The 26,224-nt window shown below is 40.3% G+C and overlaps 2 protein-coding genes across 5 annotated transcripts in view; one reads left to right on the plus strand and one right to left on the minus strand.

Moving 5' to 3' along the window:
- Nucleotides 1-3,811: 3,811 nt before the first annotated feature.
- si:ch211-198n5.11 (methylcrotonoyl-coenzyme A carboxylase 2) lies at nt 3,812-12,598 on the minus strand. Of its 3 annotated transcripts, none has more exons than XM_047373922.1 (12): nt 12,449-12,598; nt 9,865-10,029; nt 9,328-9,524; nt 9,040-9,218; nt 8,876-8,956; nt 7,367-7,545; nt 7,086-7,293; nt 6,892-6,983; nt 6,355-6,511; nt 5,982-6,104; nt 4,461-4,673; nt 3,812-4,374 (listed from the first exon to the last, which is right to left on the minus strand). In XM_047373922.1, exons 1-12 carry the CDS (start codon nt 12,466-12,468, stop codon nt 4,288-4,290), a joined length of 1,701 nt encoding a protein of 566 aa, XP_047229878.1. In that variant the 5' UTR covers nt 12,469-12,598; the 3' UTR covers nt 3,812-4,287. The 3 variants fall into 3 exon arrangements, with proteins under 3 accessions (XP_047229878.1, XP_047229876.1, XP_047229877.1); XM_047373920.1 differs by having other exon boundaries at nt 6,892-7,001; XM_047373921.1 differs by having other exon boundaries at nt 4,453-4,673; nt 6,892-7,001.
- Nucleotides 12,599-14,809: 2,211 nt separating this feature from the next.
- The window catches only part of fnbp1l (formin binding protein 1-like), a 56,016-nt gene continuing 44,601 nt past the window's right edge, over nt 14,810-26,224 (plus strand). For both annotated transcript variants that reach the window (XM_047375697.1, XM_047375696.1), the window contains exon 1: nt 14,810-15,227. In XM_047375697.1, the coding sequence (XP_047231653.1) occupies nt 15,204-15,227 (24 nt within the window). In that variant the 5' untranslated portion in view covers nt 14,810-15,203. The remainder of the gene's footprint in view (nt 15,228-26,224) is intronic.

Below are 26,224 nucleotides of genomic sequence, written 5' to 3' on the forward strand. Positions count from 1 at the left end.
TTATGGATTTTGGGGGGTTTTCACAACATGTTTGTATCAGGTGGACCTCTATCATAATGTATTCATAATTTTGTCCACTAACCTCAGTAGTTTCATGGAGATTAAAGCTTCTATATTGTTTTTTATTCAATGTTTTAACAAAATTAAGCCTGCATCAGAAACATAGTTGTTTGATTTAATTTTTAGCAAGTGTTACATTAACTCCAGCTGACCAATCATATTCCAAGACTTTTATTTGTAAACATAAAATTTGTGTCATCAGTTTAGTTTTACAGCTTATATGAGATAATGATGTTGCCTTCTGGTCCTATTGTTCTCTCTTTCCCTTCACATTGCACCTTAAAATTTGAGGGTTTATATCTGACTACAATTTGACCTTTGACAAACAGATTTCTTCCATTACACAGCGATTCGTTTTTTAAACTGAGACTTTTTAACTAAATTGAAAATAATTTTTATCATTTCAAATCTTTGAATGGGTGGTCCATGCTTTTATACGCTCCAGCTGGATTTTTGTAACTCTTCATAAGTTGGTGTTAGTTAGGCCTGCCTCGCACTACTGCAGCTGGTCCAGAATGCTGTAGCTCTTCTTCTGATTCGAACTAAAAGGTGTGAACATATTTCCATAGACTTCACTAGCTCCCTGTTCATTTTAGAGTTTTATTGTTGACTTAGAAGTCCCCTGGAAATCTGTCTGACCTCCTGCAGCCTTATGCATCCTCCAGATCCCTAAGATACAAAGATCACTTGCTTTCAGCTGCACTTAAGTCCAGGCTGGTTCACAGAGGCGATCGAGCATTAACGGTTTTAAAACTGTGGAATAAACTGCCCCAACACATCAGACAGGCTCCAAGTGTCCTTATTTTTAAGTCAAATTTAAAACCGCATCTGTACTCACTGGCTTTTATTACAGAGAGAAAAATAAGGGTCTCCTTTTGTACTTTGCTGTCATTTTTGCACTTTCTATGCAGCACTTTGTTTTTAAATGCGCTTAGTATATAAAGAAACTTGAACATGTGAATGGACAACTGACAATGAAAAATATGCCACACCATGGCTGTGACTGGACACTGAACTGTTTCTCAAGTTTACATCTGTTTACATCCTCGCTTCAGAGGATAAGAAGTTCAATAACTAATTAGAGTGTTCTTTAACAAATTAATGAGCATGAGTTGAAGACAGGGTGTCACAGCAGAGGCAATTTGATTATTTGCATATTAATAAAATCCTAATAATTAGTCCCTTTTAGATGAGACAAATCAAGAGCCTACCAGCTTGTGTGGGCAAAGAGCTGCTGGTTGGTCTCATTCTGCTCCTTATTGTTGAAGAAAATGAGTAACTAAATAAAATCAGATAAAGATGCTAAAGACCTAAATGTCATTTTTTAAATATATTTACACAGCAAAAAATATGAAATACCTTAAGAGATAAATACAGGCGAAACCAGGTGTTTACCTACACTACTTAAAAAGACACAGAACCTTTTCTTTTCTTACTGTCTGACATTAAATCAGTTTAAACATCCTGTTTTCAGTCTGCTATGATTACCAAAATTATTTCTATTTGCTAAATGTCAGACGAATGAGAAACAGCACTTTTAGGGATATTTTCTTTTACTTTTTTCAAGCGCAGTTTACATTCATTTTCTTGCATTCTGTAACATTTCCTTTAAACTGTATGAGTCAAATCTGTTGCATCTGTCTACAAGCGTCTCCCAAACGTTTGCTGGAATGCTGGTCTATTTCTGGACCTCAAACTGGTCTAACTGGGTAAGGTTTTTAGGACACCTTGCTCTGCCAGGACGTTGTGATGGCCACTAGAAAGAATTTAAGTGCACCCTTTCATCAAACATTTTGACAGGTGGGCGGGACTTCCGGTGAGGGCGGGACTTCCGGTGGGGGCCATGTGGGCAGGAGGTCACGTGGTCAAGCAGGGGTGTGTGTCCAAGGGGGCGTAACCGTGGATGCTGATTGGTTGTCGTCATTAGGGGCGATACCTTAAATGAGTCAATTAAAACACACAGGGGTGTGTTTAAGGGTGTTATTAATAATCTGTATGTTTTTTCAGGCGTTAATACATCTAAAAAACAAAAAAAAAGACATGCATCCTTTTATATTTTAAAGGTATAATCAACTTAATGTTGACCTATCACATGAAATCCTAATAAAGGAACTGTGTAACCTGACAGAATTGTAAGTTAATTTTGCTTTACAGCAGGACCTATTTGTTGAATATATGAGCCAGTCTAAATCCGTTCAAAATAGAAAAGACCTAAAACAGTAAATAAAAAAATTGTGCTTCACTACATCGATGGAACGAGAAAAACCTTCAGCTTCTGCGTCAACATACTGGAAAAGCAGCTGAAATAGGTAAGACGAATATCAGATTAACAGAAAAAAAAAGAACTTCAGTGTACTGTTTCCAAGTTACATGGCCCCCACCGGAAGTCCCGCCCTCACCGGAAGTCCCGCCCACCTGTCAAAATGTTTGATGAAAGGGTGCACTTAAATTCTCTCTGCCACTCAAAAACACTGACCTGGTTTCTTCTAAGCTACCTTGTAACCAGGGGTGAAAGTAGTTTTAAATTATTGCAGGTGTTGTGCCGTAAAGTGATGGTCTGCCAAAAACTGATCGGGTAAGATCAGGCGCGTCCCTGCGAAAGAGCGAGCTGCAGGAGCGCGCCCAGCCTGTCAGCTGAGTGTCTGGTTTTGAGAGTTTCTTTCTTGGTGGTTTAGCTCTTAGGGGCGGAGCTAAAGGGGGGGCTGGGGAGGCAATGGGGGCATATATGCATGCAGCGGCGATTGCTCTAAGACTGCAAGGGAAGCTCAGCTTCCCCTAAAATGTCAAAAAATAAGTGATCAAATATAAACTGTTGTGTGTTCATGTCATTGACTAAATATGCGCTACAACGCGCTCAACTTTTGTTCAGAATTAGCTTCTTATCACTGGTAATGACGCGGCTTTCCTCTCACTCATTCCCGCAGCTTCACAGCTTTAAACAGTGACTTCAACAGTGAAGCATAAATGCTGGGCTTTGTCCCGCCCATCGGACGTTCAGCGTCTCTGGGGGTCTATGGGGCAGTGGGCTGGTCCCGGACGCTCAGCTTCTGCATGATGATTGGATGATCTGTCTGAGGCTGAATCCCTTTTTGATTGACAGCGAAATGAGCGAATCAGCGGTCTTGAAATTGAGCTTCCCCTCCTTGAAAAACCAGCATCCGCCACTGATATTCCGTCTTTTCTTTTGAACAAATAAGTTATTGTTCTCTGCATTGTGGTCAAGTTTTGATTTCATTTAAATAAAAAATTTGACAGTTCGGTTGTTTTCGAGGTTTTTTTTTTAAGTCTGTAGATGCTAAGTGATTTATTGTTCGTCCTGTCTTAATGCAAGCGGCGGTTTTTTATGTCTGTGCACCACCTGTGTAAAATCTCCCAGTCCATTAAATCGAACGCACCGATCTCCTTGGCAACCGCTCTGTTTCGGAGGTAAATGAAATAATTTAGGTAATCCTGACTGACCTCAAACAAGAATGGTTTGTTCTGATATACTGTCAGACAAGAAAAATGTGTCTTTTTATAAATATCAGGTTTTAACAAATACTTTGCTTTGGTCCAAATAAAACTACTTAAAATGAATCAATCTGAGTGGACGTGTGTCAAAGCGTTCTAGGCAGTCGAGACATTTGATGAGGAAATGTTTTTCTCAGTCATCAGAAACGTATTTAAACTTGGACTTGGGGAAAATGACTTGTGAACATCTCCCATGTGATAACTGGTGCAGAGCATTGCAATAACTAGAGAGAAACATGAGTTTGGCAAATAATTAGTTTCTTTTACATAAATAAGCATTATTACAGTAATTATTTTATGTTTTTAATTACAGAAGGATTAAAATGTGAAAGGCTCTGTGGTGTGTTTTAAACACATCATTTCAAGGTACAGTCTAGAAGAACAAAAATAGTAAAGGTCTTTGGGATTTGTAAAGATTGAAAACTGCAGGTTAACATCAGATCATCATTATCCTTGACATTTATGTGAAGGAAATATGTAGAACGCACTTAGAATAAAAATGTGCCATTAAAACGTAAAAATGGCATAAAAATATTTAACGAGCTCTCCTCCAATCAGCATCCCTGAAGTTTCTATACAAAATCTGTTGAAGTTAAATGAAGACTGCTGATTGGACAGCTGCCTTCAAGGTGTTCTTTACAGCTCTGGGTTCCAGTTAAAAGTGTGAATTATGATGACCCTAAAAATCAGGAGCCAAATCTACAAGGTTGGAGGCTGCTACATCCGTATTAGCACAGACCGTCTCTTCTCTGTGGACAGCTGGTACTGCTGCTGTTTGATGATGTCCAGACAGACTCCCAGAACCTGCAAAGGAACAAAAATCAATCAGTGTTAGAGTACTCTAACCTACCCTGGGAATCATTTCTATAAAAATAACCTGACATTTGTACCGTCCTGGTTTCCTGCGGCAGAATGACTCCATCATCCCACATTCTGCCGGAGGAAAAGAACGCCAAGCTCTCCTCCTCCAGGTTCTGGTTCAGCTTCTCCTCCTCCTGTTCATCATCAGCAGGAAGCAGCGAGCCAGCGTGACCCGGAGCCGTCAGGGACACTCTTGCGTTGGGCCACAGGAACAGGAAATTTGGATCAAAAGCCCGTCCACACTGAAGACCAACAGGAGAGAGGACAGTTAGCTCAGTTAGATCATAATAAATAATAATGAAAAACAAGATTTATTCCATTTCGCTTTATTCCTCGTTTTCAGTCAGACTGCTCTGCTTTAGGCACACTTCACTTGGGTTGAACTTGGAGGGTAAATGAACTGGACAGCAATTTTCAATTTTTGCCACAGATTGTCAATTCCATTAAGATCTGGACTTTGACTAGGCCATTCTAACACATGAATATGCTGTGATCTAAACCATTCCATTGTAGCTCTGACTGTTTAGTGTTGTTGTCCTGCTAAGAGTTGAACATCCACCCGAGTCTACAGTCTTTTGCACCCTCTAACAGGTTTACTATAAGACTGCTTCATACTTCATCTAGCTTCCCTGTCTCTCATGAAAAGTATCCCCACAGCATGATACTGCCACCCCTATGTTTCATTCTAGGGTTAATGTGTTCAGGGTGATGTGCTGCGTTAGTTTTTTGCCACACAGAGTTTTGCATGTTGGTCAAAAAGTTTAGAGCTGGTCTTATCTGACCTTCTTCTGTATGTTTGCTTTGTTTCCAACTTGGGTTGTGGCAAGAAGGACTTCTTTATGTTTGTTGTGCGTTAGGTCAGTTCCTTTTGTTTGAGTAGTTAGTTTGAGGTTGTATTGTGTTATGGCTTGAGTTTAGTTTCTTCATTTCACGTCTTTTAAAAAGGTCCTTTATTAATTATTTGAGTTTTGTTACTTATCCCTGACCTGTCCAGTATGTTCCTCGATCTTCATGATACTGTTTGTTTCATAAGCTCCACCTTTAGTTCAGGGCCAATTTAAAAAGTACTACCTCCCAACCAGGGCTGTGTTCTGGGTCAGATTTTGACTCTGATACTCTGATTTGCTCCTGATTGGTTCCTGCAGTGAAAATGACTGGGTAGGAAAATGATCCTGGTTCCTGGAGAGCTTCCAGCAGTGGAAACCCTTCATAATGTTTGCTAACAAACCTCTAAGACCTTTTTACTGCTTTTGACGGCAATTTGTTGCATTGCATTTAATTTTAGGATATCGGAATAAAGGGGGTTAAGAACAAATGCATGCCACATTGTTTTTATTATTTTATATGGAAAAGATTGGAAAAACCTTGCATCCTTTTCCTTCTACTTATAGAACATAAAATCCCAATAAAATAGCTTCTGGCTGTAGCGTGACAAAATGTGAAAAGGTTCAAATGGTATGAATACTTTCGGCCCACTAAAGTGGGTTACATTTTCACTGAAGCTTTAGCATTTAAGAAATAGAAAGGCTGCTATGTACAGCGTTGTTTACCATGGCATAGCTGTCGGCACCATGGCAACCACCAATCACCACAGTGATTTTTGGTACGGAGGCACAGGCCACGGCAGACATCATTGATCCCTGAGCCTTCAGGTGGTTACTGTTCATCTCTGCCTGGAAGAAAAGGACAGAAATCTGATTTTTTTTGTCAATCTGAACGCCTTTAATCTCACTTTATAGCTTCAAAATCCTCAGATCTATAATTCTTAATCAAATGCGTAATATTTCCAAATCTGTTTTTGCAATTCCTACACCTGCAGAGAACAAAATAGGGTTGTTTGGCTACTTTTGAAATGTTTACAACATCAGGTCCGAACACAGACCCAGACAGCGGGTCTGTGGACACGGCTGTGTGAGTGAATACCTGCGCAGCAGAAAGCGTTAGCGGCGCTGCAGGAGCCGTGTTCTGAAGGAAGAGGAGCGGGATGTCTCTTTGGTCGCAGAGCTGGACGAAGTGACTCCCTTTTAGCGCAGCTTTGTACGTTAGCGCTCCGTTATTGGCTACTATTCCTACCAGGTGCCTAAAAAGAAATAAGGACGTGCCATAAGGAGACGTCACTCATGCTGATCTGCTACAGACTCAGACTTTAAAACCTTCAAAGCAAAATAAAAACAGATATGACTACAAAACATTTTCTCTTATTGATCAAAACAGCAGATGTGATTAAAACAAGTTTTATTTTTACCAGCAAAATGAGAGGTTCTTGGTTACATGCATGTGTGTGCATTGTTATGATTTATTTAAGAAGTGCATCTTCAGCACCTTTTAGATAAATATTAAACAACAAAAAAAAGTTGGCACCAGTAAGAGTGGACATAGTTCCAAATACTATGCCCACATTAGCGTGAGATATTATCATATATGAATATAGCAGTGTTTGTGAAACCATTGAGATTTTACCCATGAATCTTTGCAAAGCCAGTGACGAGAGTGGTTCCATAGCGAGCTTTAAACTCCTGGAAGCGGCTCCCGTCCACCAGCCGACTCACGATCTGACCAGCAAACAAAATCTGGCTCAGTGAGATAGAGCCTGTCAGCACTGAAACTGCTGAGTCTGCATAGCAAACTGTGTTGCGTGTTTTTGGGAGCGTTACCATCCTAACATCCAGAGTGTGGCTGTAACTCCGAGGAGCGAGTCCCAGAAGCTCTTCTGAACTGTGCAGCGGCTCCTCTCCTGCTTTCCTCTTGGCTGTGTCCTCCTCCTCTTCAGGCAGTTGGAAGTTCAGGGTGGAGATTATGTTTCTGGTTTGATCAAACGCCTCCTTCTCCTTCCAGGCAAAGTGGTCCACACAGCCACTCACCCTAAAACAAGGCAGAAAACCGACAGGTGGAGATACAAACTCACTCAGCTCGGGCTCTGATTTATGGGCCTTACTCGGCATGGAGTCGGGCCCCTCCCAGGTCCTCTGGTGACACCTCCTCTCCTGTAGCAGCTTTAACGAGTGGAGGGCCTCCCAGGAATATGGTTCCTATCTGGTGCACCATTACCGCCTCCTCTGCCATCGTAGGGATGTAAGCTCCACCAGCAGTGCACGACCCGCACACCAGTGCCACCTTTAAGACCATTAGCAGGATTTAAATCGGCAGGGAGGGTGTGTAAAAAGCTCTTAAATTAATATTTTATTGCAGTAGCGTAATCCCACAACGAGAATGTTTATGAGAACCCCAGGGCCACACTAGTTATCAAACAATTCCTATAAAAACTGAAGATTTCTTAAATGAATTGCTAACTTTTTAAGGTTGGTTGGAGTGTTTGTTGACTCTAAATTAGTAATTTATGACTTTTATTACTCTGGGGTTTAAATAGAACAAAACAAAGAATCGCATTTATAGTAAATATTGGTCACAAGACCGGAGGAGGACCCATATTTATCTTGCCACTGCTTACTGTTCATTAATCAGTGAGGTAAAGCTGCAAAGGCAGATGGAGATTTTCACATTTTTTGGGCAAAAATGTCACAAATTAAAATTTTAACATGGAAAATGTCCTTCACAAAGTATTTGTCCTTTATTAACTAGGCCTTTAAACAAGATTAAACACAGCAAGAGTTTTCAAAGAAAAAGTGACCCATTTTCTACAAATTTTAATCCTTTCTCTTAATACATCAGATGTTGGAGAACCTTTTCATGTTTTGGATCTACTGTGATATACAGATCCACTTTCAACAAAAAATTCACACTTCCTTGCTTCATTGAAATATGGCATGTTTAGTTTATTGATGAGCAGGTAGGAATAAAAATAATGTACTGTTGCTGTGTTTACCTCGCATGAGTAGTCTGCACATGCCCCGTGTTTCTATCCACTGTTTTTGATGCGTTTCTATGGAAGTGTCACAGCGCCACCATCGGGCATGGCATACAAACTACAGTGTTTTCAGTGGTGCTGTTTGCACTCGAGTGGACACACATTTTTTGTAAGTTGTTCTTGAGACGTTTTTGTCTCCGTGTGGACCGGGCCTAAGGTTCAGCTTGCAACAACAACCTCTCCAGTTGGGTCAAGCATAAAAACAAACAATGAACATGTGGAAAAGCACCTTTTTCCCACTGTTTAGAACAGTGAAAGAACTGTGATGCTGTGGGCCTGTTTGGTCCTTTAGGAACCTTGTTAGAGGGCACGAACCAGGACATTCAAAATAAAGATTTGGTGGCCTCTGCCAGCAAACAAAGGGCCAAAGGAATTGGTCAAAGATCTATCTCTGTGTGCTCCAACAGGGTGAAGAAAAGAGTGTTTTTATAAAGATCAACAGTAGGGGTATGAATAATTGTGGCACTGGGAACATTTATTTTTACACATCTATAGCAGGGTTGCTGAGAAATGTCATGGGTTGTAGTTTAGATCAAGGAAACTGAGTTAACATATTAATGGTGAGATCTTTTTTCGTACCTGTGGGATCTTCATAGCAGACATGATGGCTTCATTATAGAAGGTCCTTCCTCCATGGTTCTTATCAGGAAAAATCTCTGACTGGACATGTATGTGCAAAGAAGGCATTAGAAACAGAAATGGCAGTAAGCCTGATCCATCTATCGTCAGGTGAGCATAGGAACCTGCAAAGGTAGGAAAGCTCCACCAGAGTCCACCAGGTAGACACAAGGCAGGCGGTTTTGAATGGCTACTTCTTGTGCTCTTAGCTGCTTCTTCACTGAGATTGGATACGCTGTGCCGCCTTTCACTGTGGCATCGTTGGCAATAAACACACACCACAGACCGTTGATCCTGCCGATGCCTGGGTACACACACACACAGACAGGGTGAGTCATACAGTTGGACCTGTATGAGAGCCTGGTTCTGATATACAGTTTATAGTACCAAAGATACAGCTAGAGGTTTCTGACCAGTCAGGCAGCCGGCTGAAGGGATGTCCCCATACGGCAGACCCAACCCAGCGAACGGCGAAAGCTCCAGGAAGTTGTCATCGTCCAACAGGAGGCAGAGCCGTTCCCTGACCAGCAGCTTCCTGTTTCTCTGAGTGTGTCTGGCTACAGCGGTCTCCCCTCCGCCTCTCCTCACCTTGTCCTTCAACTCGGTGTACCTAACACAGAAAACCAGAGGCTGACCAACACTTAAGTATTCGCTGTGATAAATAAATATGACCCAACATGATGACATTTCCCTGAGTCAAAATGACAGATGACTTCATGCTTTTTCCCTGTGCTGTAAAATCTAGACGGCCTCAGATTCATATTTAATGTTTTTGTCTCAGATTGTTGTATATATGGTATATTAAAGCCATCAACCACTGAGGAGGACTATGTCTGATTAAATAACTAATCTTTTGTAACTTTAAACCATGATGAGCAGCATCACGAAGCAGATGATATCAAGGATTGTGCAGAGGGGAGTCTTCATCTTGAGACCGGAGCTAAACCTACTTCTTTTGGCAGGCGTTGCTGTTTCTCAAGTTTGCCTCATAGACATGGTGCTGGATGGGCAGCAGGGGAAGCTTCAGCACTGGGAAGGCACTGTGGAGAGCAATCTGCTTCGCCGGGGCAGAGCTCACACAGCGAGCTGAGAACTGCCAGCGTTGCCCAGCGAGCCTGAAAAACACGAAGCAAATGAAGGTGAACGCTCGCTGCTTCATCATCGCTCAGAAACAAACGGGAAGGTACCACGACTACGGAACAAACATCTAAAACTCTCTGCAACTTTAATACAGTGAATCCATAAGTATACATGAACATTTCCACATTGTTTCACATTACAACCATACAGTTTAATATATTTCATGAACATTTAATGTGGCATTCCAAAGCACAGCTTTGCACATCTCAAGATTAAAACCTTTTCCTCATTCTTCTTTGCAGACTAACTCAGACTCAGTCAGATTGGGAGGAAAGCAAGACTTGCCGCACGTTCTCCATTGGACTTAGGCCTGGACTTTGACTTGGCCTTTCCAACACGATTACCATGCTCTGAGTTAAACCATTGGATTGTAGTTTTCTGGTTGTATGTTTTGTGTTTTCATCCTACGATGAACCACCGTTTCAGTCTTCTGCAGCCCCCAAACAGGTTTACCATTAGGATTCTCCTGAATTTAACTCCTACCCATCTTCCCATTGACTCTGACCAGCATCCCTGTCCCTACTGAAGAATGGCATCCCCACAGAATGAAGCTGCCACTTCCATGTTTCATGGTTTCAGAACGTGTCCTCAGGACGATGTGCAGGATTGGTTTCTTCACCATCTACAGTGAAGTTAAATGTTGGTCTCATTTGAGCTGACTACCTTCTTCCACACGGTTGCTGTGTCCATGTCAGGAACTCTTATGGCTGTCTTTAATAAATGGCTGCTTCTTCCCACTTGTCCAGAAACAGCAGATTTGTAAAATGCACAACTAAAAACTGAGTGGGGAATCTCTGCAGCTCCTCCAGAGTTACCATGAGTCTATTGGCTGCTTCTCTGATTATTGTTCTCCCTGCCTGGCCAGTCAGTTTAGGAACACAATCAGATCTTAATAGGTTTTAAAGCTCTGTGAGATGTTCAAAACTTGGGATACTGTTTTATAACCTAACCCTGCTTTAAGCTTCTCCACTGGAAAGACCACTTTCCAATTAATAGAAAGACATGCTTTAGAAATCCTGGATAAAAAGTCTAACTTACACAATCACTGCGTAATTTTAACAAGGTTTACTTATTAATCATTGGAAAACAGGGTTAAATTCTTAGATATTTCACTAGTGAATAAGGTTTTGCATGGTCTTGCCCCTCCTCCATTAATCAAACTAGAAAGAGCTTTACCTAGAGGAAACATTACATACGTAGTTCTCTAACCCCATTAAACAGTGGTTGATAACAAATCAAATATGTGATCATATGTAGATTAGTGACAGTTGCATAATGAAAATGTGTTTTTCTCAATTCTTTTTTTTTTGTTCTGTTAATTTTTCAGTATTTTGTAACTAAGCAATCATGTGATTCGATGTTTTAATCCTGTTCTGTACCCCAACCTGCCAGGGAGCACAGGTTAAATCACTAAGGTTCTGACACAGAGATATCCCTTCACAGAACAGCTGCATTTATACTGAGACAAAATTATACCTGGGTAGAATCGATTTACCAATATGAAGACCTCTGAATATAGTTGCACCAAATTTTATTTAGGGGTAACAGAGAACGGGGGGCCTAAAACCTGACAGTACACAACACATTAAGAATTTAATTAGTAAAAAATTTTCTTTTTATTTCACAAATATGCGTTGAACTATCATAAAGAATTAGACATCCTCACTTTTACTTTAATTACATTCATGTATTGTATGTTATGGGTCCAATGTGGCTGAGGGAGGTCACAGACATTCACCTGGTGGCCCTGGTTTTCATGTGCGCATGTGCAACATAATGAGATGCTAAATGGAAACAAACAAAATGTCATCTATATTATTTCTATGTGTTTTCTAACAGATGATGGGTAAAGTCCTACTTGGGTCCAACCGTCAAGAAAAGTTAAATTGCATATTTGATTTATTTTAGACATCTGCTGCACAGTAGTGGTGCAGGAATATAACAATTACACAACTAAATATCCGAGGTGAAGTTTAATAGCTACGCTGATACAATAACTGTACGTAGAAAAAGGTTAAATTAAGCAGTGGTCATTTCCAAAAACGTCCTCATGCATCGAAAACAATCAAATCATTTTTTAAATCCAGCTCCTAGCACCAATGATCTCCTCTTTTTAACGTACACAAGTAATTTTATTTGATTCTATTATTACTACTTGTTTTTGCCTTCTTCGATCGCACACTTTCGCACAACTGCCCTACTTGTGTTACTAAGAGCTGCTGTGACAACTTCATTTCTTCATTGTGAGCTCAAGAAAGTCTTTCTTATCTTCTCTTCGTGAGTCAAATGAGAATAAACACATTCCGGAGTCTAAATGCATTTAAGTTAAAGTGTGTCAAAGGTCGTCTGAACTCGCTGCGGATGTTAAAGAAATGAAAACTAGCAACCAGATACCTGATGATGCAGCGCTGCATGCTTCACTTGTCTCCGCTGCAACACAGCTATTTACGCCTAGTTTACACTAAATCTGACGCCGAGATCCATTGATCGAAACTGAAGCCATCTTGAGGGGTAAGGAACTCTTCTTCTTCTTCTTCTTCTGTGTTGTTTTTTGGCAGTTGGCAAATAACTTTATGATGTGCATTACCGCCACCGACTGGTATGGAGTGTGGTTCTTCATGGTTTTAAATCTTATTTACTATTACAACAATCAAATTTTATTTATTAATTTAGTGCTTTTGAAAAATCTAATTATAATTTGAATATGTTTGCTACCTAAACTTCTTTGCAAAGTATCTCTCAATATAAAATTTTCTTTAATACCTACAAATTCTCTCCTTAAAATTGTTCTTTCTTGTTCATATTTCTGACACTTCAATATTACATGTTCTATTGTTTCCTCCTCTCCACAATAATCACATTTTCCTGTATTATGTTTCTTTATCTTGAACAATGTAGAATTAAGTCCTGTATGTCCAAGTCTTAATCTTGTAATTAATCTTTCCTCTTTTCTACTCCTTCTTCCTGTTCTTACTTCTCCTACTATCTTGTTGATTCTATAAAACCATCTTCCTTAAGGAACTCTTCTTCTCTGTTTGTTGAAAGCGGTGATTCTTCAACGCGCGCTACCGCCCTCTATTGGAGCTTAGCAATCACTACAAGCCCACAGAATCAATCGTTTCGGAAGTTGTTTTAAAGTCTGTGAAACTCCAGTAGAGGTTTCATGTTTCACTAAATCACAGCAAACCATCTGGTTTAGTGGTGTGACAGCATTCATTTTATAAACGCAAATAGTGTAACTAATGAAAATGGATAATATGAGCGGTGTTTCATTTTAGTTCTACATTAAAAAGCAAAGCATATTCAAGATTCTTAAGCAAATACACAGTTATTACTGAATTTGGTAAATTTGAGGGGGAAAAAAAATGAAAATTTAAGCTATTTTAAATCAGATACTTACAGTAATGATCGATCTAAATTGTTAAACCCCTGACAAATTAACAATGTGTAATAGATTCTTAGTGGAAACCAGGTGAGTATCTGTTGTGTGCATAATGCTTGAGAGAAAAGATGCTATTCATTTTAATTACTTTAAATAAATTAAATAAAAAAGAGAAAAACTTCAATTTTCCGCTCAGAAATGATAAGAATGTTTCATATTCTTTTAGCATACATTGATATGTTGATATAGGTGGTATGAAGTCAAATTCCTTGTTTGTTGTATGTACGAACTTGGCAATAAAGCTGATTCTGAACTGAACTGACAGTGATGCTGAAAAAAATCCCCCTTCGTCCTCAGATTTCTGAAGCTAAAACCAGATGGTGTTTGGAACTGTTCAAAGCGCCATAAACCTTGCTTAAATAAAACGGTTCCATGCCTCATACAGCTGTGATGCAAAAGCTGAAGCTTGGTTTCAGCAGACCAAAGAACTTTCTTCCACCATATTTCTGGGAGATTTTATTCAGGCCTAGATGTTTTCTTTGGAAGATAAGAATTATGTCTTGCAACACTACTCATTAATCCAGAAATATGAAGATGTTTTTATTAATAGACAACAACCATTAGTTGTGGGAAATTCCTGCAGCTTCTTCAGTGTGGCTTTTTTTTTTTTTTTTTTTACATCATAAGAACCTGACATTGAAGCATCACAACAGACATCAGTCGCTATATCTGTAATTACGTAAAGTGGCCACTAGAGGGAGCCATTGCATAACAACCTGAATTTCTCTCCTGTTGCCTTGATTTAAAGCGCTTCATCCCCCAGCTTCACAAAAGACAACACATAAATATATAGAAATATAAAGGCGTTCGGGATATATTTCAGGAAATTAGAAGAAAGTAACAATAATACAGTGTCACACAGGGCTAGATTTAAGAGGATAGGGCTAGGGTTTTGATATTCATGTAAAGTAAAGATTGTTATGCCTTAATCACATGGACAATGTTTGTATTGGTTCATTCTAAAAATATACATATAAATAATTTCTAGAAATGTTTTTATCCAAACAAACAAAAGATTAAGAAAGACAATTTTACAATAACTATGCCAGTTCTGAAAGTGGTGATGTAAAGCAATCTGTGAAATATATTAAAAAGAAAGAAGTGAGCATAGAGGATGTGCTTAAAATTTGCTTTAACTGATATGATTAGGTTTGTGTTTTTGAAAGTTGCTATCTAGACAAAAATCAACCAATTAAAAATTCTTACTTCAAAATTTTCTCTGGAAAATGAATGAATAAATAAAAAAGTCAATTTTTTTCAAAATATTTTATGTTTTTGTTAAATAAATTATAATACAAGATAACCCCCAACAAAAGAAGCAATATAAAATAAAGAAATTATTCAATTATTCAACCATGTTTTCTCTTAAATCGTGTTTAAACTGTTAAAAAATATCCTTCAGTTACACCAACCTATTCTTTCATAGTGTAAAAGAAATGCGCAGAAGGTTTAATATTTTTCTGTCTATAAAACTTTTGAACATCACAGATAACATATAAAAACATGACTTATTATTACTACACATTTTCTATTTAATTTGATTTGCTCTGTGGCCCTGGGCCCCTGTAGTGGGGCGGCCCTGCTGGTTCAGTGGGAGGAGGAGAGTCACTCAGTTAGCAGGACGGGAGTCCGAGCGGCAGTTTGGGAGATCCGAGGCGGGGGGAAAAGTGCGTCCAAACCGGGAGAAGTCACACGGAGGTATCCGCCATGAGTTGGGGAACGGAGCTCTGGGTGAGTTTGAACTCTTTACGCGGTGGTTCCTCGGCTCGGCTGTTGTCTTGTTGACTCCGGGACCGTGGTTCTTCTGAGCGGCGGAAAGGTGCCGCGGTTCAGGTCCAGCTTTGTGTGGAAACGCTGTTAGCCGGCGAGGCTAACGCTGAAGCTAATCCACCTTAACGGCTGTGACAGCGGCGCGGAACAATAGGCAGCCAGCTCCTCACCCGGTCCGGGGCCACGGTGTGACTCTGCCTCCCCTGTTAGGCTGCTGGTTACCTAAATTACACCCGCGTTGTTAAGTGGATTATTCCTAATGTCGGTTATGTGTGTGAGGGAACTTTTTTTTTTGTGTCACACCCTGTTAGTGGAAGGAGACCACCATCCTGCTCAGGCTCCTTAAATTAACCGCAATGAAGCCTCTTCTTTCCCACCTCTTTGTCTCTTGACTTCCCCGTCATGTGGGTACAGAATCTGATCAGGAAAAATGAACGATGGATTGTTTTAACACGCCACTAAATGTTAAATCATGACTTTTACTGTAGGGAAGTCATCATGCGTTCAGCTAACTCGATCACAGGTCCAGAAAAAACAGCTGATGTCTCTCCCAGATGTGGGACTGTTGCACAATGTTAGTATTTGTTTTCAGTGAGCGTGAAGCAGGCAGCATGGGCTGATTTCCATTCTGTATATTTTCGGGGTGTTGCCCATCCTGAGCTGTGAAACCCGAGGCAACCAGCAGCATCCCCCCTCTTCTTGTGTGTGTGTGTGTGTGTGTGTGTGTGTGTGTGTGTGGGACTTGTTGTCCCAGATGATACTCCTCCATCCGATCGCTGTGGTTATTATCTGCTGTCTGAATTAAACTCATTTTCTGCTTGCTCAGCCCCCCAGATGTAACATGATCGTGACGCAGAGATAAATGTTTGGTTGTGTGAAATCCAAAATTGTTGTGAGAGCAGTGTGATTTGTCAGGGGTTCATTTTTCTTCCCATTCATGGTTTAAAAAAACAAAAAAAATCCATCTAGGCTGTTTGTTGAGGTGCAGAGATGTATGAACAGCTTTCACCCTGTGCGTTGGACCAGATGGTGTGTGTAGATAAAGAGGCTGATGGAGATCATCTCATACAAGCAGAATTGGTTAATAGTTGTTTAGCTTTTTTTGTGTGGATGCACTGATCAGGCTTTCATTGGCCAATACCGGTTTGGAGTTTTCTTCAAGGTCTGTAACACATGCAACCTCATTTCTGTAAACATGGTTGTAATGTAGCGCTTCAAATAACGAAATATAACCAAATAATGTAATCTTTCTCATTTTGAAAATGAGGTTGCAATATTAAACCAATTTATGCAATAAATAAAGGGAGAGTTTTTAGGTTTGATGTTGATGTTTTTCAACATTTGACCTGCCAATCATCTTTCAGGATCAGTCAAGGGAAAAACTGGCCACTGGATCGGTGCCATCAAGCCATTTTCTAACAATAAATCATTTACCTTTAGTTTTATAATCTATGTAAATGTATGCATTTCACATGGAAAACATAATAAAGAGGACGTTCCAGTCCTTAAATCAGAAGAAATGGTTCAATGTGCTTCTGTACTCTAAAAGTCCAACACAATCTTAATTATCGTTCAGTCATACAGTGGGTAGAAAGCCCAGTCAGTGTAATCGTGTCACTGATTCTGCAGGAATCCCTCATCTTGAGAAAGCATCGGCAATACTGTCTTACTCTTAACGTTAGCTACATGTTCATGTCTTTATTTAGAGACCTTAATGTCCCAGACAGCTGCTGGACTTTACATTTATCTGTGATGTTTTAACCCCTCCAACAAGTCACTGATACATCCGTCCAAATAACGCTGTTTAATAAGCAATAGCTTGTTGTTTATCTCTGCCTCGTGTCTTTTCCTCCAGCCTTTCGGCAAAGCAAGCTGCATCTCATCCAGTCATTGTGGAAACTGGCTGATGGGCCGTTGTAATCCTTAATCTGACTGCAGACAGCTAACACATTAATCCAATCAGGGGATTCAGGGATTACCACCCAGAAGATATGATGTAAATCTGTTGATTGGCCAGTTTGATATATTTAGATGGCTGCACAGCTAATGTTGAGGTTCTTGTGTAAATTCCTCCTAAAAGTCAATATAATGCGACAGGTTATTTAGTTGTGAAGATCAACATTAGTGGCTGAAACCAACCCGTATAATAGGGCGCCGTTATCATTTATGTATTGTTTCAGTTTTAATATTACTGGGGAAATACTACTGCTGAGTTTTGCGACGGCCATATCGATTACAATTAAATCACATTTTCCTGACTTTCCTGTCATTGTGTTTTCTGAACTCAGTCGCTAAAATATACCCGTGGTGTGGGTACCGAGAGCGGTTAAAGAGTATCCAACTATCCAAATATAGTACTGCCTTGCAGAGTGCAATCCATTCTCACTTTGCATGGCCAAATAAATCATCGACTTGTGAATGCACGGAGCCTGATATATTGTATCCCACCAAATGTTGCATCCAAGCAGTGTTTCGTGATTGCGATATTGCAAACATAGATACTGCGATGATGGTTGCCGTTCAATATGTTGTGCAGCTCTACTAAGGATGCTAATATCTGTTATTTGAAGTACATTAATGCAATAATTTTACTAATAAAAAACAAATATAACCGTTACATTCTGAGATTTGCATTGCTGTGACAAGGTTCATTTTTCTATTATCTGTTTGCAAAATGGTTTTCTGTTGCCGAAGAAGATAATTAAAATTCAATTTTTGTGTCGTAAAATATTATAAACTGAACGAATAGCCTCTCGATCAAGTGGCTCGGTGCAGCCTGGTGTAGCTTCTGCTCCGTACCTTGGCTCTAGTTCAGCTCTTTGAGACCTTACAAAGCAAGTGATGGACATCCTATTACTGCGCTGGCTTTCTGCCCCCAACACACTCACACACACACACACACACACACACACACGTACGTGTGTGTGAAGTAGGAAGTGCGCATGAATTGAAGCTCTGTCTGTTTTGTGTGTGTGTTAGTGCCAGGATGCCGGCCCGCTGTGCTCAGGTCTGTCTGAGCGAGATGGGCCTGAGCCCAGCAGCACGGAGCGGTCAGGAATGACTGAAGGACTACAGGCTGACAGGCGGTCGCCCCGATTGGCCGGCCAAACTGAAAGACGAGGATAAGGGGATAGAGAATTAGAAAGTGGTGTGAAAAGGTCAATCTCTACCTGGTTGCATAGATTTAGGATTTTACTATGAAGGCTGTGAAAGGAAAAGGATTAACTGACTGTGGAAACTCAGAGTAGTGAGCAGGTTTGAACGCGCTGTTTGTTTTTTTATTGCCTGTGTAGGACGTAGATTTAGAAATCCCATTCCATAAATCCTGGAGGTGTCCCATGCCCAGCGTTGTTGTAACACAGAGTACTAATGTTGTTCATCACGTATCTCCTGCTTCAACCAGGAACTTTGTTTGTGTTCTCTGGCTTGCTTTGCCTTCAGACTTGGACCAAGGCGCTTGTTATTCGTGCTCCTGTTTGTGGTATTTATAGGTTGCAGACTGCAGGGCATCCGTGTCTGGAGCGATCCATTTTTCACAGACAGCTGTCTAGGATCTCTGGTGCTCTCAGATTGCTTTGTCTTCCATCCACAAATGGACATTTTGCTTGGACTAAAACAATTCAGGCGAATATCAAAAATACAAATATTCTGAAATGTATGTATTAAAGATGCTTGATTTTGTTCACACTTTAGAGGAATGTAAAAATATTTGCATACCCTCATCTTTTTCACATATGTCCGGTTATAGCCACAAACCTCAGTGGATTATGTGACATCTCCACCAGTTTTGCAAATAGAGACCGATTCTTCTGCCCATTCTTCTTCATAAAACAGCTGAAGCTCTGACAGGTTGGATGGGAAGCAGAACTTTTCAACACCTGCCATACAGTTGCATGTGTTCAGGACTGTTGTCCCGGCGGAGGATGAACTTCCATTCCAGTCTACAGTCTTTTTCCAGCTTCTACCAGATTTGCTTCCAGGATGATCCTGTATTTAGCTCCTACCACTGCCAGCACCCCTGTCCTTTCTGAAGAAATGCATCCCCACAGCATAATGCTGCCACCACTGTGTTTCTCACTGGGGAAAATGTGAAAAAAATTTGGGACTTTGTATACTTTCGCAGGGCACTTTAGGCAAATTGTCCAATGTTTGAAGGATCTTGTCTGATTTAAAAACGGCGACTCATTGTGCATCACAATTTAACACCTCTGCGAGCTTCCTGCCAGTGACCACAGGGCAAATCCCAAACCTCAATGTGTTCTTTCTGCTGGTTAACGGCTCCACGGAAGTTGTGGTTCTTTTGAGGTTGGCTACTGTTCGGTGGAGCAGCAGTCTTGTTCATTGCGGGCCACAGCGGGTGAGAAAACAAGTCATGCTGAAGCTGAGGGCGCCAGCCTGGACATGACAAGCTGTTAGACTCGGTCCAGCCAAGCTTGTCAACACATTGTGTGTGCAGGGAGGTGTTTTTGTAGGTGTGAGTGAGGGAACATGATGTTTTCAGATCAAGATGTGTGACAGCGATGGGTGAAGCCCATGTTGGCCTTTGTGTGAGGGTGAATGTCTTTCCTAATTAGAAAAATGTCCCAACAGACATCCCCCCCGGAGACGAGATGGAAGATGAAGATGGAGGGGAGGATGGGAGGAAATTTAGTAACGGGAGATCTGTTTTCATATGGTCGGGGGAGGTGGACTGATGAAGGCAGATAGGCTGGGAGATGAGCTGAGTTTAGACATTATGGATTATATGAAACTTTAATGATCCCGGTGGAAATATGTGGTAACTAGATAGGTTGTGATTGAATGAGATGTCAGTCAGAGCAGATGAAAATGAATTTGGCTGAAGTGATCTTTTTGTAATCTTCTACATCCTCCCAACCCTCAGCCTGAAAGCCTTCATTGTGTCAGTGTCTATTCAGATATTTGATTTAATGATTTAATTACTTATCTGGCAACAGAATCAGCATATAAAATATAGCAGAAAGGACTATTAATGCTAATAATTTATACTATTTCATGTCTGCTTTTTTCCAGAATCAGTGCAAAATGTGGGGATGTCATTTAGGACTTGTCATTAGGCCTAAGATATTTAAGATTTCTTTGGTTGCAGATCCTTCTGGTCAAGTGTTTGTGGCTGTGTTCCGGAGCATAAAACAGACCAACTGTCGCATAGATGCAAAACGTTTAGTTTCCTGTTATTCGCTGAAGTCCTGTCCTTTGTTTAGAAGTAGCAACCTGAAGGAGCAGCAGACATGCCTCTGTAGAAAATACAGGCTTTTCTAGAGGCTTCTTACACCCCTGACCCTATCGAACATCTCAGTGAGGCTGAAAACAGCAGATTTTTCTTTCCACAGTGACATCTTCCCTACTGAAGAGCGGTGTTCATAAAGCTTAGGGTGTTGCTTGGGGAAAACATCAGCTTTTTGCTCTCTGACTTGCTGGTGGAAACTTCTTAAAGATTTTTTTTGCAGCAGTAGTGGCCTTTATTTTTCGACAGTAGATAAACAGTAAATGGGGACGGAGAGAGAAAGGAAGACATGCGGCACATGTCACCGGGGCCGGGACTCGAACCCGGGACAGCCGCGTCGAGGACTAAGGCCTCCATATATGGTCACGCACTTAACCACTAACACCAGCATTGCTGCGCCCACGTAAAACTTCAATTAGTCGGCAGTTTCTTGATACACATTTGGAAAACATGTAAAGCAATAATGATGTCTGTCTTGCTGTCTGACAGATAAAGTAACTGTACACAGATGATAATGGAAATAGAAACGCTGAATACGTTCTTACACTTAATAAGTGAACCGTTATTTCTTCTCACCTTCTGGGGTGAAGATAAATACATCAATAGATGGATAAATAAGATAAATACTTAAAGGAATAATACATTTATGTGTATGAGTGCATCTGTCCTATAATTTGCAGAGATTTTAAATCAAATGTGATGCTAAAGTCTGATACTTGCCTGCATATGTGAACAAAGAACCTTCTTCATCTCTCAGATTGTTTCCCCGGTGCTTCTCCAGTTCCTCCCCCTCTTCCTTCCTCTCATCTTCCTGCTGCGTCCCTCTGGACTCTCTCACAGCTGCATTCAGCCAACCAGCTGTTTAGCAGTCTAGTTCCTCTTGGATTCAGACACCGACCCACCTGTAGGCCTCTGAAACCAATGACCTGGAATGAACCCGTCTAAACGGGTCGCTGAACGTTACCCGACCTGACTTTTTGGAGACTGTAGCTCCTGACATTACTGCTTTTCTTTGTTGTTGAAGGATCTATGGTATTTTTGGGTCACCATTTGTAGAGTGCAGGATAATTTGATGTGAGATTTTTATTTTTAGAAGTTATATTTAAGTATTTCTGTTCTCAGATATTTTACATGTGGTACTTTGTACGTTTTAGTCATTATTTTTCTTCATACCAGACACGGATCTCGTATATGAACAGAAGCTGTTCCAGGCCTCTCTGAGTCATGACTCTGCTAGTCGTAAGGATTTATTCAAAGCTGCAGCTGCTTTCAGTGCTGTCCTGTCTTCATGAGTCAGTCTGTCAACCGTTTATTAGTCAGTACCTTTGTTAGGCAGTGGAAAACTGGAAGATGTTGGGATTTCTTTGGAGAATTCTCCCTAGAGCGCCATACCTCTGCTGGTCGGTTCCATGTGATCCGACTCTTCTTGTGCAACGTGCACACAGACAGTAGCAGGGATTTCCATGAGGTTAAAGCCAGAAGGAAACAGTCGCCAGGTTGGCATGTCTGGGTGTTTGTCCCTTGGAGAAGGGCTTAAAAAAGTTACTAATCCATCATCGATACTGATTTCAGTCGTTATTCCCATTTTGAAAGTAATTTACTTGCTAATCATCAAAATTGCAAAATAATTTCAAACCAAGATCGCATGTTTTAGTCAACACATGTTATTTTCATGATTCGTTTTGGAAACCTTTCTGAAAATGTCTCTGCCACCATATCAGGAGGGTTTATGAAGAGGGACATAACAAACGGAGATAATCGGGTTTATCAAACGAGGTCTTATGCAAGGTTCATCTATTGTATGTTGTTGCATTGTGGCAGAGGAAGACCTCTGATTTCTGAGCTGAAGAAAATTGATAACTGCCAATGCACCTCAGAGTAAGGCCATAAAGCAATTTACTTTCAGTAACACAGGCTTGCATTACAATTTTAATCTTGCTACTGTACAGAGATATGAAGCGTCCTTATTGGAGATGTGTTGGAGATTGAATCGGTTTAAGCCATGAGGACCGTAACTGACAAGGACTGCCATAAAAACCTACCCTGTTGGGTCATTGCACCATCAGCACTAAAACTGGAAATCTTTTCATTCGTTCGTCATGAGTGAAGCATACAGACAAGCATGGCCGTCTCTTTGTCTTTAGGGCCAAACAGGATTTAAAGCCATTAACCTTGTCTTGAAGTAACAAACTTTTTGCCAAGCCCGGTCATATGGACATCTGATTCTGCAATCATGTGCGTGGGCTGTAGAGACTATTACCTGTAATAGCATTTTGAGTTTATGACAGATACCAGATGTCCTCAAGCTGATGTCCTTTGGTTGTTTTGTGCTAAACACACGAGCTGCCGGCTAAACCCGCTGAGCCGATGTTATCGCCTTCATGGACCTGCTTTATTGGCAGAACCTTAGAGTATTAAACTGCCTTGTGGCTATAATACTAAATAGTGTCTGACATAAAGAGTTACACAATGTCAAGACGTCTATGTAGTATAGTCTTCTTTAATGATTTATTTCTCAATAGTGTGACAGCTACTGCCTCTTTACTCTGAGTGATGGTGTGTTTTTCCAGAGTTGGTTTTTCTGGAGAAGCTTTTTTAAACCCTCAATGCAAAATAATGACTTGTCCTCTTATTTTATCTGGCTTTGTAGTCATATGTCTAAGTTTGGTAATGAGCCTGTAGATGAAGGTAGAGAGCACTGCACCACTTTTCAAGGTGGAAGTTTTTGTTTTTTTTTAACTCAGAGTTGGTTATTTTCAGCATCATTGAGATGTAGTCAGAGGAAGCTTAGAGATTGAAGGATTTAGTAGAAAATGGTGGGTTGTTTTTTTTTTTAGAACACAATGAAGTTCAACAAAGTTGCCATGTTTTATTGATTTGACATTTCAGCATCAGTCTGTCTGAAAACATGCTGGATTTGGAAATACTGGCAGCCTTTTGAAAATCTCAGGGTCAAGGTTAGGATCTGCATTTTCTTTTTTGATATTTTAGCAATGCTAGCCATGCTAATAGCTAATATAAGATGCTAAATTAAAATGTCAGCTCCAGCAGTTTTACAGTGACCCCTCCTTCATTTACACTGTGTGACATGTGCTGCTAATATAACTAATTATGACTACTTACAAGAGGAAGGCTAGAAGAAAATATTTTGAATGCTTTTTTTGTTTTCTGATGTTGTAACTCAAATCTGCTAAAGATCAAAAGCTTAAGGTGATTATAAATCGAACATAAATACCAAAAGTACCAAAATAATTAAACCTTCAAAAAAGCTAAACTTATGGATCAATTGGAAGAAAAGTATGTATTGATAATAATAATAATTGTATTAGTTAATTACGTTTTCACAATGTATCAATTAGGATTTTGAACAAAGTTCGGATAAAGATCAGTGGGATAATTTGCATTCTGGCCAAACCTGATGGTTGTTGTTGCAAATCTACAAAGTGCTTCCAGCTCCCAACTTCAGCATCAAATCCATCAAGAGTGAAAGAAACGGCTCCAGCATCCTCTTGGCTGTTGATTATGTATGTTTATTCATGTGACTAATGGCCAGCAGGCTTGTGTTTGCCTCATGATTATGAACCATTAGCTCTTCTTTGTTCATAATTCCTGTGCTGTCCTTTGTTTGTGCTCCAACTCTCTTCAGTGCCTCTTGATCACATCTCAAGAGTGATCTGAGAAGCTTTTTATTTCAGGGTTTCCCAGCACACAGGATAAAATAGAAAGGCTTTTAATGTCCTACAACCTCAAATAGATTTCAGGGACATGGACCTTTTTTTTGACCCTTGCAGAGGAAACGTTCTTTTTTGTTCGGAGTTAGGATAGATACTTTATGTTAGGACATTAACACAAAGTGTAGTTTATTAATTATAATAATTTTTTTAATCACTATTTGTATCCAAGTAGACCATGATTAATTAATGTCTCTTAATAACCTTTTAATTCTCCTTTTTAATAAGATTAATCAAGCAATAATTGAACTGATGTTGTTGCAGCCAAGCATAATAAATGATAATTAAAGATGCACCGATCAGAGATTTTGTAACCAATTCCTGATCTCTGATTTTGTGACTGATTTAGCCTATCCTAGTTTAACAAACTCTAAGTTTTACAATTGACAATGTTTAAATTATGGATATTTTTATGAATAAATTGTCTTTGTATCTTTGTTGTAATAATTAAAAAACAAATTTGTTTTTTTTTAAACAGCCAAGTTACAGAACAGTCTCTCTCCACATCATTGGAAATCACGGATGCAATATACATTACATAAAGAGTACAATCTTTAAGGTTAGATATATTTTGCTACAAATTAAACCCTACTGTATAGAATTGTGCTGATTTCAGTGTAACCATATCAATTTAATAATTTAGAGCAAAAACCAAAAAGTTAAACATATTAGATTTGGGTCATTCATACTTTGTAACTAAACAGCAGCCTTTCTGTGATAGTTTCTTGATTATGTATATTAGGACCAGAGGCAACGTCATACTGTGTGTGAAAGGGTGAGCAGTTAAGGGTTACACAGTTCCGCAGTTACAAGAAATTTCTGTGATTTTTCAAAGCAAAGGCAACATTACTATAGACATATTAAACAGTTTCATATTAGCAGCCAGCAGGTATGGTGCAGTTAACGTGACAAACTATAAACAGCACTCCCCTTGTTTATTCTCCATAGAAAAAGTAGACCTGTTACTTAACTCAGGGATGGCCGACAAGACGGTTTTAGCTACTGTAGCATTAGAAAGTATTGACGAGCTGCTAAAGCAGAGAGATCTTGAGATCGTCTATATGGCACAATCTATGCATTGCAGTTCTATGCTCCTACCCAGACAGAGTTTTTGTTTTTCTCCTTGTGTTACATGTACTGGGGTTGGACAATGAAACTGAAACACCTGTCATTTTAGTGTGGGAGGTTTCATGGCTAAATTGGACCAGCCTGGTAGCCAGTCTTCATTGATTCCACATTGCACCAGTAAGAGCAGAGTGTGAAGGTTCAATTAGCGGGGTAAGAGCACAGTTTTGCTCAAAATATTGAAATGCACACAACATTATGGATGACATACCAGAGTTCAAAAGAGGACAAATTGTTGGTGCACGTCTTGCTGGCGCATCTGTGACCAAGACAGCAAGTCTTTGTGATGTATCAAGAGCCACGGTATCCAGGGTGATGTCAGCATACCACCAAGAAGGACGAACCACATCCAACAGGATTAACTGTGGACGCAAGAGGAAGCTGTCTGAAAGGGATGTTCTGGTGCTAACCCGGATTGTATCCAAAAAACATAAAACCACGGCTGCCCAAATCACGGCAGAATTAAATGTGCACCTCAACTCTCCTAGTTTCCACCAGAACTGTCCGTCGGGAGCTCCACAGGGTCAATATACACGGCCGGGCTGCTATAGCCAAACCTTTGGTCACTCATGCCAATGCCAAACGTCGGTTTCAATGGTGCAAGGAGCGCAAATCTTGGGCTGTGGACAATGTGAAACATGTATTGTTCTCTGATGAATCCACCTTTACTGTTTTCTCCACATCCAGGAGAGTTACGATGTGGAGAAGCACCAAAGAAGCGTACCACCGAGACTGTTGCATGCCCAGAGGGAAGCGTGGGGGTGGATCAGTGATGGTTTGGGCTGCCATATCATGACATTCCCTTGGCCAAATACTTGTGCTAGATGGGCACGTCACTGCCAAGGACTACCGAACCA

This window comes from Girardinichthys multiradiatus, chromosome 9 (genome assembly GCF_021462225.1).
Source record: "Girardinichthys multiradiatus isolate DD_20200921_A chromosome 9, DD_fGirMul_XY1, whole genome shotgun sequence".
Lineage (NCBI taxonomy): Eukaryota > Metazoa > Chordata > Actinopteri > Cyprinodontiformes > Goodeidae > Girardinichthys > Girardinichthys multiradiatus.